This window comes from Oncorhynchus gorbuscha, unplaced genomic scaffold (assembly GCF_021184085.1).
Source record: "Oncorhynchus gorbuscha isolate QuinsamMale2020 ecotype Even-year unplaced genomic scaffold, OgorEven_v1.0 Un_scaffold_383, whole genome shotgun sequence".
NCBI lineage: Eukaryota > Metazoa > Chordata > Actinopteri > Salmoniformes > Salmonidae > Oncorhynchus > Oncorhynchus gorbuscha.
Genome location: NW_025745232.1, coordinates 812,806 through 829,021, shown reverse-complemented (window position 1 = coordinate 829,021; position 16,216 = coordinate 812,806). Strand labels below are relative to the sequence as shown.

Sequence of the window (16,216 nt, the reverse complement as noted above, 5' to 3'; positions counted from 1 at the left end):
TTCCTAACACACCTATATCCTTCCATAACACACCTGTATCCTTCCATAACACACCTATATCCTTCCATACCACACCTGTATCCTTCCTAACACACCTATATCCTTCCATAACACACCTGTATCCTTCCTAACACACCTGTATCCCTCCATAACTCCACTGTGTGTCCCTGTCTCCCCTCTCCAGGTGCGTAAGGAGTATGGGAAGTGTTTGCGTTCCCACTGCTGCAGTGGTAAGAGTGTAGAGACCTCCATCTCGTCCTCTGGAAAGAACCACACCACGTCTCGAACCCCAGGACGATACTCCACGGGGTCGCAGGTCATCTTGCCTGCCTGTACACCTGGACGCTACTCCACAGAAGACTCCCAGGTGAGACCAGGTCCAGCACACCTGCTGGACTGACCTACAGTACAATGTGATTCAGCTTTAACTCTGACTTCTGATTCTAGAAGTCTTGGAAAGTCACCTTTTATCCCTGTCTCTCTCTCTCTACCTCCCCCCTTCCTTCTCTCCTACCCTTCATCCCCCTTCCTTCTCTCCCTCCCTCTCCTCTCCTTCTCTCCTACCCTTCATCCCCCTTCCTTCTCTCCCTCCCTCTCCTCTCCTTCTCTCCTTCCCTTCATCCCCCTTCCTTCTCTCCCTCCCTCTTCTCTCCTTCTCTCCTACCCTTCATCCCCCTTCCTTCTCTCCCTCCCTCTTCTCTTCTCCCCTCTTCCCTCCCTCCCCCTTCCTTCTCTCCTTCCCTTCATCCCCCTTCCTTCTCTCCCTCCCTCTTCTCTTCTCCCTCTTCCCTCCCTCCCCTTCCTTCTCTCCTACCCTTCATCCCCCTTCCTTCTCTCCCTCCCTCTTCTCTTCTCCCCTCTTCCCTCCCTCCCCCTTCCTTCTCTCCTTCCCTTCATCCCCCTTCCTTCTCTCCCTCCCTCTTCTCTTCTCCCCTCTTCCCTCCCTCCCCCTTCCTTCTCTCCTTCCTTCCCTTCATCCCCTCTTCCTTCTCTCCCTCCGTCTCCTTTCCTCCCCTCTTCCCTCTCTCCCTCTTCCATCTCTCCCTCCCTCTCCTCCCCTCTTCCCTCGCTCCCCCTTACTTCTCTCCTTCCCGCTTCTCTTCTCCCCTCTTCCCTCCCTCCCCCTTCCTTCTCTCCTTCCCTCTTCTCTCCTCCCCTCTTCCCTCGCTCCCCCTTACTTCTCTCCCTCCCTCTTCTCTTCTCCCCTCTTCCCTCGCTCCCCCTTACTTCTCTCCTTCCCTCTTCTCTTCTCCCCTCTTCCCTCCCTCCCCCTTACTTCTCTCCTTCCCTCTTCTCTCCTCCCCTCTTCCCTCGCTCCCCCTTACTTCTCTCCCTCCCTCTTCTCTTCTCCCCTCTTCCCTCCCTCCCCCTTCCTTCTCTCCTTCCCTTCATCCCCCTTCCTTCTCTCCCTCCCTCTTCTCTTCTCCCCTCTTCCCTCCCTCCCCCTTCCTTCTCTCCTTCCCTTCATCCCCTCTTCCTTCTCTCCCTCCGTCTCCTTTCCTCCCCTCTTCCCTCTCTCCCTCTTCCATCTCTCCCTCCCTCTCCTCCCCTCTTCCCTCGCTCCCCCTTACTTCTCTCCTTCCCTCTCCTCCCTCCTTCTCTCCCTCCGTCCCCCATTCATCCCTCCATCAGAGTCGTATCAGGAGGATGTGGAACGATACAGTGAGGAAACAGGAGTCATCCTTTGTGACAGGAGACATCACCAGCTCAGCCACACTCAACAGAGGTAACCAAGGATACTACTACCTATTCAGTATAACAATAACACTGTTAGTTATAATGCGCTGACAGAGTAAAGAGAAGTTTATATAAGTTCCTCCTAATGCTATCGTTAGCCCACTGCTGATGTCACTTCCTCTATGAAGGACAGAAGAGAGGAAGTCTTTGGCATGGCCCACTACACTAAGACTGGCCCACTACACTAAGACTGGCCCAGTACACTAAGACTGGCCCAGTACACTAAGACTGGCCCACTACACTCAGACTGGCCCAGTACACTAAGACTGGCCCAGTACACTAAGACTGGCCCAGTACACTAAGACTGGCCCACTGCACTAAGACTGGCCCACTATACTAAGACTGGCCCACTACACTAAGACTGGCCCACTACACTCAGACTGGCCCACTACACTCAGACTGGCCCACTACACTAAGACTGGCCCAGTACACTAAGACTGGCCCACTGCACTAAGACTGGCCCACTGCACTAAGACTGGCCCACTACACTAAGACTGGCCCACTATACTAAGACTGGCCCACTATACTAAGACTGGCCCACTGCACTAAGACTGGCCCACTGCACTAAGACTGGCCCACTGCACTAAGACTGGCCCACTGCACTAAGACTGGCCCAGTACACTAAGACTGGCCCACTGCACTAAGACTGGCCCACTGCACTAAGACTGGCCCACTACACTAAGACTGGCCCACTGCACTAAGACTGGCCCACTACACTAAGACTGGCCCACTACACTAAGACTGGCCCACTGCACTAAGACTGGCCCACTACACTAAGACTGGCCCACTACACTAAGACTGGCCCACTGCACTAAGACTGGCCCACTGCACTAAGACTGGCCCACTGCACTAAGACTGGCCCACTGCACTAAGACTGGCCCACTACACTAAGACTGGCCCACTACACTAAGACTGGCCCACTGCACTAAGACTGGCCCACTACACTCAGACTGGCCCACTACACTAAGACTGGCCCACTACACTAAGACTGGCCCACTACACCAAGACTGGCCCACTGCACTAAGACTGGCCCACTGCACTAAGACTGGCCCACTACACTAAGACTGGCCCACTGCACTAAGACTGGCCCACTGCACTAAGACTGGCCCACTGCACTAAGACTGGCCCACTACACTAAGACTGGCCCACTATGCCCTATAACTGGGGCAGATGGCTAGTTATTCCAGTTATTTATTCCATGTGACTGTATAATGGAGCAACAGTGCTACCTTGAAACAGATTAACCAGACTCTGACTCTTCATCTTATTCCTCCTAGTCTGACCAGTCTAACCAGTCTGACCAGTCTAACGAATCTGACCAGTCTAAGCAGTCTGACCTGTCTAACCAGACTGACTAGTCTAACCAGTCTGACCAGTCTGACCTGTCTAACCAATCTGACCAGTCTAACCAATCTGACCTGTCTAACCAGTCTGACTAGTCTAACCAGTCTGACTAGTCTAACCAGTCTAACCAGTCTAACCAGTCTGACCAGTCTAACCAGTCTGACCAGTCTAACCAGTCTAACCAGTCTGACCATTCTGACCATTCTGACTAGTGATACCAGTCTGACCTGTCTAACGAATCTGACCAGTCTAAGCAGTCTGACCTGTCTAACCAGACTGACTAGTCTAACCAGTCTGACCTGTCTAACCAATCTGACCAGTCTAACCAGTCTGACCTGTCTAACCAGTCTGACTAGTCTAACCAGTCTGACTAGTCTAACCAGTCTGACCAGTCTGACCTGTCTAACGAATCTGACCAGTCTAAGCAGTCTGACCTGTCTAACCAGTCTGACTAGTCTGACCAGTCTGACCAGTCTGACCTGTCTAACCAATCTGACCAGTCTAACCAGTCTGACCTGTCTAACCAGTCTGACTAGTTTAACCAGTCTGACCAGTCTGACCTGTCTAACCAATCTGACCTGTCTAACCAGTCTGACTAGTCTAACCAGTCTGACCAGTCTAACAAATCTAACCAGTCTGACCATATTGGGATATTTCCTAACCCTAGCTGGGTTCAGTCATTATGAATGCAGGATATTGGGATATTTCCTAACTGGGATTCAGTCATTATGAATGCAGGATATTGGGATATTTCCTAACCCTAGCTGGGTTCAGTCATTATGAATGCAGGATATTGGGATATTTCCTAACTGGGATTCAGTCATTATGAATGCAGGATATTGGGATATTTCCTAACTGGGGTTCAGTCATTATGAATGCAGGATATTGGGATATTTCCTAACTGGGATTCAGTCATTAATGTTTCACGGTTCCGGTTGGAGCGAGTGGTCGCATCTGCACGTCGCTCCAACGGGTAGTATAACTTTTTCATTATATTTCATTATATCACAACGGTTTGATTTGTCTTATCTTAGCAATTTCTTCTCAGCTAGCTACATAGCCGTCTTTGTATCAAAGATAATTGCGTAATTATCGTATTTCGCCGTCCTAACGTAGTCTTCACTAGCCAGCTAGCTAACGTCCACTGATTAGCTGCACTGAGAAACTATTACTATTACACTCAACTGAACGACTTGATTAGTTTAGTGTCAGCTACCTACATAGCTGTCTTTGCTGTCTTCGTATCATCGTATCCAATATAATTGTGTTGTTTAGGTTTAGAGTGTGTAGTCTTAGAGTGATTATCTTAATTTACCGAGGTTAGCTAGCCAGCTATTTGTCGTCCTTAACGTAGGTGACTCTGCTAGCTAGCCAACTCTGCTAGCTAGCCAACAGCTAGCCAACGCTAGCCAACGTCTTCTGTATAGAACTCAACTACCCGGTCGCATTCACAGGTTGTATCACTTTTTCACTTCATTTCATTACAGTACAACGGTTTGATTTGTTTGATCGTAGCTAGCTACTTAGCTAGCTACATAGCCGTCTTTGTATCAAAGATAATTGTGTAGTCTAGAGCGATTTTCTAGGTTCGCTAGCCATCTATTGTCGTTCTTTTAACGCAACGTAACGTAAACAACACTGCTAGCTAGCCTGCTAGCCCCCGAATAGCAACACTGCTGAAACTATTACACTCAACGGAACGACTTGATTAGTGTAGTGTCAACAACGCACCCACTGCCAGCTGGCCTACTTCAGCAGTACTGTATCATTTTAATCATTTTAGTCAATAAGATTCTTGCTATGTAGCTTAACTTTCTGAACATTCGAGACGTTTAGTCCACTTGTCATTCCAATCTCCTTTGCATTAGCGTAGCCTCTTCTGTAGCCTGTCAACTATGTGTCTGTTTATCCCTGTTCTCTCCTCTCTGCACAGACCATACAAACGCTCCACACCGCGTGGCCGCGTCACCCTACTCTGGTCGTCCCAGCGCACGACCCACGTGGAGTTCCAGGTCTCCGGTAGCCTCTGGAACTGCCAATCTGCGGTCAACAAGGCAGAGTTCATCTCAGCCTATGCCTCCCTCCAGTCCCTCGACTTCTTGGCACTGACGGAAACATGGATCACCACAGACAACACTGCTACTCCTACTGCTCTCTCTTCGTCCGCCCACGTGTTCTCGCACACCCCGAGAGCGTCTGGTCAGCGGGGTGGTGGCACCGGAATCCTCATCTCTCCCAAGTGGTCATTCTCTCTTTCTCCCCTTACCCATCTGTCTATCGCCTCCTTTGAATTCCATGCTGTCACAGTTACTAGCCCTTTCAAGCTTAACATCCTTATCATTTATCGCCCTCCAGGTTCCCTCGGAGAGTTCATCAATGAGCTTGATGCCTTGATAAGCTCCTTTCCTGAGGACGGCTCACCTCTCACAGTTCTGGGCGACTTTAACCTCCCCACGTCTACCTTTGACTCTTTCCTCTCTGCCTCCTTCTTTCCACTCCTCTCCTCTTTTGACCTCACCCTCTCACCTTCCCCCCTACTCACAAGGCAGGCAATACGCTCGACCTCATCTTTACTAGATGCTGTTCTTCCACTAACCTCACTGCAACTCCCCTCCAAGTCTCCGACCACTGCCTTGTATCCTTTTCCCTCTCGCTCTCATCCAACACCTCCCACACTGCCCCTACTCGGATGGTATCGCGCCGTCCCAACCTTCGCTCTCTCCCCCGCTACTCTCTCCTCTTCCATCCTATCATCTCTTCCCTCCGCTCAAACCTTCTCCCACCTATCTCCTGATTCTGCCTCCTCAACCCTCATCTCCTCCCTCTCTGCATCCCTTGACTCTCTATGTCCCCTATCCTCCAGGCCGGCTCGGTCCTCCCTCCCGCTCCGTGGCTCGATGACTCATTGCGAGCTCACAGAACAGGGCTCCGGGCAGCCGAGCGGAAATGGAGGAAAACTCGCCTCCCTGCGGACCTGGCATCCTTTCACTCCCTCCTCTCTACATTTTCCTCCTCTGTCTCTGCTGCTAAAGCCACTTTCTACCACGCTAAATTCCAAGCATCTGCCTCTAACCCTAGGAAGCTCTTTGCCACCTTCTCCTCCCTCCTGAATCCTCCGCCCCCTCCCCCCTCCTCCCTCTCTGCAGATGACTTCGTCAACCATTTTGAAAAGAAGGTCGACGACATCCGATCCTCGTTGCTAAGTCAAACGACACCGCTGGTTCTGCTCACACTGCCCTACCCTGTGCTCTGACCTCTTTCTCCCTCTCTCTCCAGATGAAATCTCGCGTCTTGTGACGGCCGGCCGCCCAACAACCTGCCCGCTTGACCCTATCCCCTCCTCTCTTCTCCAGACCATTTCCGGAGACCTTCTCCCTTACCTCACCTCGCTCATCAACTCATCCCTGACCGTTGGCTACGTCCCTTCCGTCTTCAAGAGAGCGAGAGTTGCACCCTTCTGAAAAACCTACACTCGATCCCTCCGATGTCAACAATTACAGACCAGTATCCCTTCTTTCTTTTCTCTCCAAAACTCTTGAACGTGCCGTCCTTGGCCAGCTCTCCCGCTATCTCTCTCTGAATGACCTTCTTGATCCAAATCAGTCAGGTTTCAAGACTAGTCATTCAACTGAGACTGCTCTCCTCTGTATCACGGAGGCGCTCCGCACTGCTAAAGCTAACTCTCTCTCCTCTGCTCTCATCCTTCTAGATCTATCGGCTGCCTTCGATACTGTGAACCATCAGATCCTCCTCTCCACCCTCTCCGAGTTGGGCATCTCCGGCGCGGCCCACGCTTGGATTGCGTCCTACCTGACAGGTCGCTCCTACCAGGTGGCGTGGCGAGAATCTGTCTCCTCACCACGCGCTCTCACCACTGGTGTCCCCCAGGGCTCTGTTCTTGGCCCTCTCCTATTCTCGCTATACACCAAGTCACTTGGCTCTGTCATAACCTCACATGGTCTCTCTTATCATTGCTATGCAGACGACACACAATTAATCTTCTCCTTTCCCCCTTCTGATGACCAGGTGGCGATCGCATCTCTGCATGTCTGGCAGACATATCAGTGTGGATGACGGATCACCACCTCAAGCTGAACCTCGGCAAGACGGAGCTGCTCTTCCTCCCGGGGAAGGACTGCCCGTTCCATGATCTCGCCATCACGGTCGACAACTCCATTGTGTCCTCCTCCCAGAGCGCCAAGAACCTTGGCGTGATCCTGGACAACACCCTGTCGTTCTCTACTAACATCAAGGCGGTGGCCCGTTCCTGTAGGTTCATGCTCTACAACATCCGCAGAGTACGACCCTGCCTCACACAGGAAGCGGCGCAGGTCCTAATCCAGGCACTTGTCATCTCCCGTCTGGATTACTGCAACTCGCTGTTGGCTGGGCTCCCTGCCTGTGCCATTAAACCCTTCAACTCATCCAGAACGCCGCAGCCCGTCTGGTGTTCAACCTTCCCAAGTTCTCTCACGTCACCCCGCTCCTCCGTTCACTCCACTGGCTTCCAGTTGAAGCTCGCATCCGCTACAAGACCATGGTGCTTGCCTACGGAGCTGTGAGGGGAACGGCACCTCAGTACCTCCAGGCTCTGATCAGGCCCTACACCCAAACAAGGGCACTGCGTTCATCCACCTCTGGCCTGCTCGCCTCCCTACCACTGAGGAAGTACAGCTCCCGCTCAGCCCAGTCAAAACTGTTCGCTGCCCTGGCCCCCCAATGGTGGAACAAACTCCCTCACGACGCCAGGACAGCGGAGTCAATCACCACCTTCCGGAGACACCTGAAACCCCACCTCTTTAAGGAATACCTAGGATAGGTTAAGTAATCCCTCTCACCCCACCCCCCCTAAGTTTTAGATGCACTATTGTTAAGTGACTGTCCCACTGGATGTCATAAGGTGAATGCACCAATTTGTAAGTCGCTCTGGATAAGAGCGTCTGCTAAATGACTTAAATGTAATGTAAATGTATGAATGCAGGATATTGGGATATTTCCTAACTGGGATTCAGTCATTATGAATGCAGGATATTGGGATATTTCCTAACTGGGGTTCAGTCATTATGAATGCAGGATATTGGGATATTTCCTAACCCTGCCAGTCATTATGAATGCAGGATATTGGGATATTTCCTAACCCTAGCTGGGTTCAGTCATTATGAATGCAGGATATTGGGATATTTCCTAACCCTAGCTGGGTTCAGTCATTATGAATGCAGGATATTGGGATATTTCTATTTAGGTTAAATAGTAATAGTTTATGACAATACCTGGGATGTAACTTGGTGAAGGTCACAGGACTGAGCATGAACAAATGCAACGACCATGTCTCTGACTAACACATACAGTCATGGGTGGTAACTCTACAGTTCACTGGAGAAAGGCTGCAGGAATGACTGGCAAGCTTATGTCTGGGGTTTTCACTTCAACTGTGTTTGTGCCTGATTGATTTACATGTCTTCTCTCTCTCTTCCTTTCATGCTCTCTCTCACACCCACTCTATCACTACACTCCTCTCTTTCTCTCTCTCTCTCTCTCTTTCTCTGTCTCTCTCTTTCTCTGTCTCTCTCTCTCTCTCTCTCTCTGTCTCTCTCTCTGTCTCTCTCTCTCTCTCTCTGTCTCTCTGTCTCTCTCTCTCTCTCTCTGTCTCTCTCTCTGTCTCTCTGTCTCTCTCTCTCTGTCTCTCTCTCTCTGTCTCTCTCTCTGTCTCTCTGTCTCTCTCTCTGTCTCGCTCTGTCTCTCTCTCTCTGTCTCTCTCTCTGTCTCTGCCTCCACTAGGAGCGATGGCTAATCATCTGTTAACTAATACTCTCCTTCATCCCCATGGTTCTAACCATCCTTATAACTCTCTGCTGGGGGACACCAACCACCAAGCAGTCTGTAACAACCCCAACGTGGCTGGCATGTACAGCACACAAGGTGTGACACACACATTCCTATGTATGACCTATGATCCCTTATTTCCCACTTCACTTTAGTTATCCTCAAAGTTCATTTTGAAATGATTGTTCTTTTTGTGAAGAAGTTTGATCACTTTTGAGTTATTGCTTCGCTGGATTTGCAAAGGATCACATTCATCTTGACCCTTGACCCCTGGACAGTGCAAATGCATTTCACTTTTCAAATTTTTATATAATTGATATATAATAAATATATAATTGATTTTGATGGGTCCTTGATTCTAAAATGGCCGCCACTGTTCATGATTCTGTCTGCATGCCTGTGAAAATGACTCCCAGATGAGACCAACCAATCATGTTGTGAGACATCACCGTAGCGTCCCATTGGTCAGGTCTCAAAACACATATGTTTTAACTTAAGTTATTTAGTTCACCTTGTAGATTTATGACCTAAACGTGTAAGTTATCAGTCTCAGATTCAACATAAACACTAACGAATCATCTGGGATCTATGAGTGCTTGGGCTGTTTGGTGGGATTCTCTGTCTGTTTTATGAGCTATGAATGCTCTATGAATGCTCTATGAATGCTTTATGAGTGCTCTATGAATGCTCTATGAGTGCTCTATGGGTGCTCTATGAGTGCTCTATGAATGCTCTATGGGTGCTCTGAGTGCTCTATGAGTTCTCTATGAATGCTCAATGAGTGCTCTATGAATGCTCTACGAGTGCTCTATGAATGCTCTATGAGTGCTCTATGAATGCTCTACGAATGCTCTATGAATGCTCTACGAATGCTCTATGAGTGCTCTATGAATGCTCTACGAATGCTCTATGAATGCTCTACGAATGCTCTATGAGTGCTCTATGAATGCTCTACGAATGCTCTATGAATGCTCAATGAGTGCTCTATGAATGCTCTACGAGTGCTATATGAATGCTCTATGAGTGCTCTATGAATGCTCTACAAATGCTCTACGAATGCTCAATGAATGCTCTACGAGTGCTCTATGAATGCTCTATGAATGCTCTATGAATGCTCTATGAATGCTCTATGAATGCTCTACGAATGCTTTGTGTGTTTTGTGTTGTTGTGTTATGCTTGTCGTCCGGTAAAGGTTTTTGCGCTTGCTGTATTGCATCATCTGTTTTCAGTGTTTTCCGTGGGTTCTGTTCATTTGTGTTGTTAGCATGTGACATCGTTGTACTGTGGGAGAAGTTGGATTGATCCTGAAGACAGACCATGTGAACCGTTCAGTTTGTAACCAAACACAGTAGACTGGGTGTTGGAAGACGAGGCCCTACTACTAAAACACGATACCATTCCTTGTGTGTTTACTCCTTTTTCCATACACACTGTTTTTGTATCTATCTGTGTCTGTCTTTTACTCACGGTATTGTGTTTCTCTCTGTTTCTCTCTCACGCTGTCCCATAGCCTCCTACAGAGACACAAGTAATCACCTTTATTAACCAGACATCTGATATCAACCTACCACTATGGATGTCAAATACGCTTACAAATACCTAGCTATTTACTACACCGAACAATATTAACTACACCGAACAATATTTACTACACCGAACAATATTTACTACACCGAACAATATTTACTACACCGAACAATATTTACAACACCGAACAATATTTACTACACCGAACAATATTTACTACACCAAACAATATTTACTACACCAAACAATATTTGCTACACTGAACAATAGACGATTTCAACTATTTACTGTTTTATTGCTTAGCTTTGTTTCTTCTAATAATTGTGTTTGTTTACCATTTCCCACAGAGGGAATCCTAAACAACGCTCGAGACACCGGCGTCACGGATACGCTCCCTCTCAACGGCAACAACTACAGCGCGGCGAGCGGCGACTACCTCAGCGACAGCGTCCAGATTCTGGAACGAGGCGGCGTCAGCGGTTACAGTACCTACGGCAACCACAAGGAGACGACGACATTAGAAAAGCAGATCCTTAAAGAGTTAACGTCCAACTACACCCCTTCGTACTCGAACAACCACCAGCGCTCAGCGACCACCGAACGCAACCACAACCTGATGAATAAGATGGTCAACATCGGTAACGGCACCGGCAATGCGGGCGGCCTGGTCGGTAACGGCAGTAACGGAATCGGAATTGGTGGCGTAGTCTGCGGCGGGAGTAACCGTGACTACGACTTGAGTAACGACGGTGTCGACGTTAGTCACATGGTGCTGGATAACCCCAACGCTGCCTTCCCATTGGATGAGAATTTGGGATTGGAGATTATAAGGGAGGAGTCGAACGCCCCCCTCCTCCCGCCCCGCCCTCTGCCTCCCCCGGACAGCCTCCCCCACCCTCACCCTCCTCCCCCGCCCCCCCATAACTCTCCCGCCCCGGCGCCCCCAGGAGACCAGCGAGAGCTTCTTCCCCTCCTGACCAACGAGCAGACGGACGAGACGCCGCAGTCGCCCAATCACAGAAACTCTCTGTACACCTCCATGCCCGTGTTAACGGATTTACCGGACGGCCACGGTAGTCACGGGCAGATGAACGGTTTAGCGGACGGCGAGATGGACGACAGCAGGGAGATTCAGGCCGGTACCAGCAGCACCGGGAGCGAACCGGGGCCGGAGGCGGATGATGTTTACTATAAGAGCATGCCAAACCTGGGGTCCAGGAACCACCTCCACCAGCTCCACCATTACTACCAGATGGGGCGGGGGGGCAGCGACGGCTACATGGTACCTGTCAACAAGGAGGATTCTGATTCGTCGCCCGAGGAGCCCCTGACCCCTGTTGACCCCTCCCAACTGGTCACGAGCCTATAGACCAATGAGAAGACTCTAAACCCCTTATTTTCCGGGTCCCACCTTCTTTTTTAGTCCCGCCTCCCAGAATAGTTATATGTTGATGATTGATTGACAGTTGGCGCTGACCAATGAAGGCCTGGTTGAACGCACTCGCTTCCTGATTCTTTCCTGTGGTTAGTGACAATAGGGACGATACCGATTGGATAGATAATGGATTGTATTTAGACCAGAACGAACTAAACTGGGTGGTTCGAAAACCGAGGAGGTTTTTTTTTTGTGAATATTCTTCAGGAATGTATGAAGTAGTTCCTGAAGGAGGGGAGTATCTGTCAGGCCACCTGTCTTGATAGACGTTTCCTGGGTCGTAGCCCAGAAACATCCTACCATGGACCTGTAGCAGATCCTAGCTGAGTCTTTTTTCACTGTCAAAACCCATCAGACTGCTCTTCCAAGCCCTGGACACTGGTCGAAAGTATCTAGCCAATCGCCAGGCTTCTCCTTCTTCTTCTACTACCCGACCTGCCAATAGAGTAGAGTATGTATGATTTTTTTTTAAACGCCCCCCCCACATAACTATTTTATTAGACGACATGTTGTTGTAAACACTGTAACCATGGCTACAGATGACAGGGTAGTTCGAGGAGCTCCTATGTGTTTTTACAACCGTCTCTTCCGCCTGTCTGATGAACTGAACTGAACCGGAGGGTGGAAAGTTACATTCATCCTGTTCCTGCAAGGTGTACGAGACTCAACTGAACTGAACCGGAGGGTGGAAAGTTACAGTCCTGTTCCTGCAAGGTGTACGAGACTCAACTGAACTGAACCGGAGGGTGGAAAGTTACAGTCCTGTTCCTGCAAGGTGTACGAGACTCAACTGAACTGAACCGGAGGGTGGAAAGTTACAGTCCTGTTCCTGCAAGGTGTAAGAGACTCAACTGAACTGAAACGGAGGGTGGAAAGTTACAGTCCTGTTCCTGCAAGGTGTTCGAGACTCAACTGAACTGAACCGGAGGGTGGAAAGTTACAGTCCTGTTCCTGCAAGGTGTACGAGACTCAACTGAACTGAACCGGAGGGTGGAAAGTTACAGTCCTGTTCCTGCAAGGTGTAAGAGACTCAACTGAACTGAACCGGAGGGTGGAAAGTTACAGTCCTGTTCCTGCAAGGTGTACGAGACTCAACTGAACTGAACCGGAGGGTGGAAAGTTACAGTCCTGTTCCTGCAAGGTGTAAGAGACTCAACTTAACTGAACCGGAGGGTGGAAAGTTACAGTCCTGTTCCTGCAAGGTGTAAGAGACTCAACTGAACTGAACCGGAGGGTGGAAAGTTACAGTCCTGTTCCTGCAAGGTGTACGAGACTCAACTGAACTGAAACGGAGGGTGGAAAGTTACAGTCCTGTTCCTGCAAGGTGTACGAGACTCAACTGAACTGAACCGGAGGGTGGAAAGTTACAGTCCTGTTCCTGCAAGGTGTACGAGACTCAACTGAACTGAAACTGAGGGTGGAAAGTTACAGTCCTGTTCCTGCAAGGTGTACGAGACTCAACTGAACCGGAGGGTGGAAAGTCACAGTCCTGTTCCTGCAAGGTGTACGAGACTCAACTGAACTGAACCGGAGGGTGGAAAGTTACAGTCCTGTTCCTGCAAGGTGTAAGAGACTCAACTGAACTGAAACGGAGGGTGGAAAGTTACAGTCCTGTTCCTGCAAGGTGTACGAGACTCAACTGAACTGAACCGTTCGATGTTGCAGAGGTTCCCTATGAACTAGACAAAGATGAAGGATTAGAAATGGACTTAAACAGATGCAAACAGATGCATTCTCCCCTCCAGGGGGGGGGGGGGGAGAATGTTTATATTTCTGTACGTTTTTTAAAAATGTTCCTCTGTAACCATGGCTACAGACGACAGGGTAGTTAAGATGATTTCTATGTGTTTGTACAGAATGTAGAATAGTGTTGCGTCAGGACTGCCTGGGATACGCCTCTCGGTGTTTCTGCTTTTCGTTTTGTACCTTTGGGACTGTAATGGTGGTGAAGAACGTGTCGTTCTGTGCGGCTGTACGATGTGAACTCCTGTGCAGCCAATCACATCGCTTTACAGGAACAACCTTCGTTCTCACTGCTTCTTTACACGACAACATATGGAAAATCACTATGGGATTGATACATACACACACACACACACACACACACACACACACACACACACACACACACACACACACACACACACACACACACACACACACACACACACACACATACACACACACACACACACACACACACACACACACACACACACACACACACACACACACATACACATACACATACACACACACACACACACACTTCATCCTCGGTCGTTTTCTATCTCGAAACATCTCCATCCCTTCTATTTTGAGAAATCAATCGATATATATATATTTTTATCACTGTGTAGATTTGCAAACCATGGGGGGGGGGTGCATAAAGTGATATATGACAATGTCGTGTGGGGGACTTCAGACGGTTACTATGGAAACCAGAGATTCTGTATAGATGGAACACTCCCCCCACACACACACACACACACACACACACGCTCTCTCTCTCCATAGGTTCTGTTGACGCAAACCAAACAACACAGAGGAAGCCTGTATATTGAGTTGAAGCGTAATGGGGGAAGCTCCCCCTCAGATAGCGTGGGATATGGGTTGAACTTTTGACATGAAAACATCTGAGAAAACATCTGATTTTAGGTTGAGCCGTCTCTCGTCAAAAGGGAAATGCCACTATTCCTGTATAAGGTGGGTCCCTGTCTGTGAGAGAGGACATGATTCTATAGTGGAGATGAAACTACACTGTCCCCAATGTGGAGACCAACAAAAAAATGTTTAACTTATTTAAAGAGGCGAGCTTTCTGAAGTGTAGCTTAAACATGTATATCCCACGGACTGTACCCCCGATAGAGAGAGAGATGTGGTTTATTTATCTGTTTACAGGTTCCAAATGGAAACTTATTCCCTTTATAGTGCACATAGTCCATTAGGGCACTTTAATCTAAAGTAGGTCACTATAGAGGGAATAGACTGCCGTTTGGAACGTATCCAGAGAGAAACAACAAACTAAACTCAAGAAGTTATGATTTCAGGGCAGAGAGAGAGAGAGAGAGAGAGAGAGAGAGAGAGAGAGAGAGAGAGAGAGAGAGAGAGAGAGAGAGAGAGAGAGAGAGAGAGAGAGAGAGAGAGAGAGAGAGAGAGAGAGAGAGAGAGAGAGAGAGAGAGAGAGACAGAGAGAGGGAGAGAGACAGAGAGAGAGAGAGAGAGAGAGAGACAGAGAGGGAGAGAGACAGAGAGAGAGAGAGAGAGAGAGACAGAGACAGAGAGAGAGAGAGAGAGAGAGAGAGAGAGAGAGAGAGAGAGAGAGAGAGAGAGAGAGAGAGAGAGAGAGAGAGAGAGAGACAGAGACAGAGACACAGAGAGAGAGAGAGAGACAGAGACAGAGACAGAGACAGAGACAGAGACAGAGAGAGAGAGAGAGACAGAGAGAGAGAGAGAGAGAGAGAGAGAGAGAGAGAGAGAGAGAGAGACAGAGAGAGAGAGAGAGAGAGAGAGAGAGACAGAGACAGAGACAGAGACAGAGAGAGAGAGAGAGAGAGAGAGAGAGAGAGAGAGAGAGAGAGAGAGAGAGAGACAGAGAGAGAGAGAGACAGGGAGAGAGAGAGAGAGAGAGAGAGAGAGAGAGAGAGAGAGAGAGAGAGAGAGAGAGAGAGAGAGAGAGAGAGAGAGACAGAGAGAGAGAGAAGAGATAGGGAGAGAGAATAATTAAATCCGCACTGGTAGTTTTTAAATTATTACAATCATTATAACTATTATTACAATTTATTATTGACGATTATTTATTCAGTTTGTATGGGTGCCATGATGAATGATCTTATTAAACTAATATTCGTTGTAACAGTGAAAGTTGTTTGCCAACAAATAAATGACTGAATTAAGATTTATTACATAGATGTATTTGTTGTTGTTGTTGTGGTTTGTGTCTGAGTTTTAGTCAAATGGCAACCCTGTCTCTTAATGGGACCCAGAGTGCACCCAGAGTGCACTGGGCAGAAGTAGCGTACTATTTTAAGGAATATGGTACGATTCGGGACGCACGTTTATAAACTGTTAATGTAGCTGAAAGGCAAACTATGTCGCTGAGAACAAACACAGAAAACATTTTTGCGGGCTTGTCGTTCCACCACTGTGCTAGTCTTTTATAACACAGAGTGCTCGTTGTTATACACCAGCTCACAATGAAAGCTGGAAAATCACAAAGCATAGCCAGCAGGTTACTACAGCTATATATATATATATATATACTTAGACTAGATGTAGCAGCAGGTTTGTAGGCCACAGAATTGTTATCCAGGTTTATTCTCTGACTCAAACTTCAGTTTCTCATTTCA

General features: G+C 48.5%; 1 protein-coding gene across 10 annotated transcripts in view; it reads left to right on the top strand.

The window, feature by feature from the left end:
- The window catches only part of LOC124018036 (adhesion G protein-coupled receptor L3-like), a 118,770-nt gene extending 103,741 nt beyond the window's left edge, over nt 1–15,029 (top strand). For 2 of the 10 annotated variants that reach the window (XM_046333287.1, XM_046333285.1), the window contains 5 exons: nt 185–367; nt 1,633–1,726; nt 8,860–9,000; nt 10,416–10,433; nt 10,780–15,029. In XM_046333287.1, coding sequence (XP_046189243.1) covers nt 185–367; nt 1,633–1,726; nt 8,860–9,000; nt 10,416–10,433; nt 10,780–11,801 — 1,458 coding nt within the window. In that variant the 3' untranslated portion in view covers nt 11,802–15,029. The remainder of the gene's footprint in view (nt 1–184; nt 368–1,632; nt 1,727–8,859; nt 9,001–10,415; nt 10,434–10,779) is intronic. The other 8 variants (XR_006835554.1, XR_006835553.1, XM_046333289.1 and 5 more) reach the window with 8 other exon arrangements.
- The last annotated feature ends 1,187 nt before the right edge of the window (nt 15,030–16,216 follow it).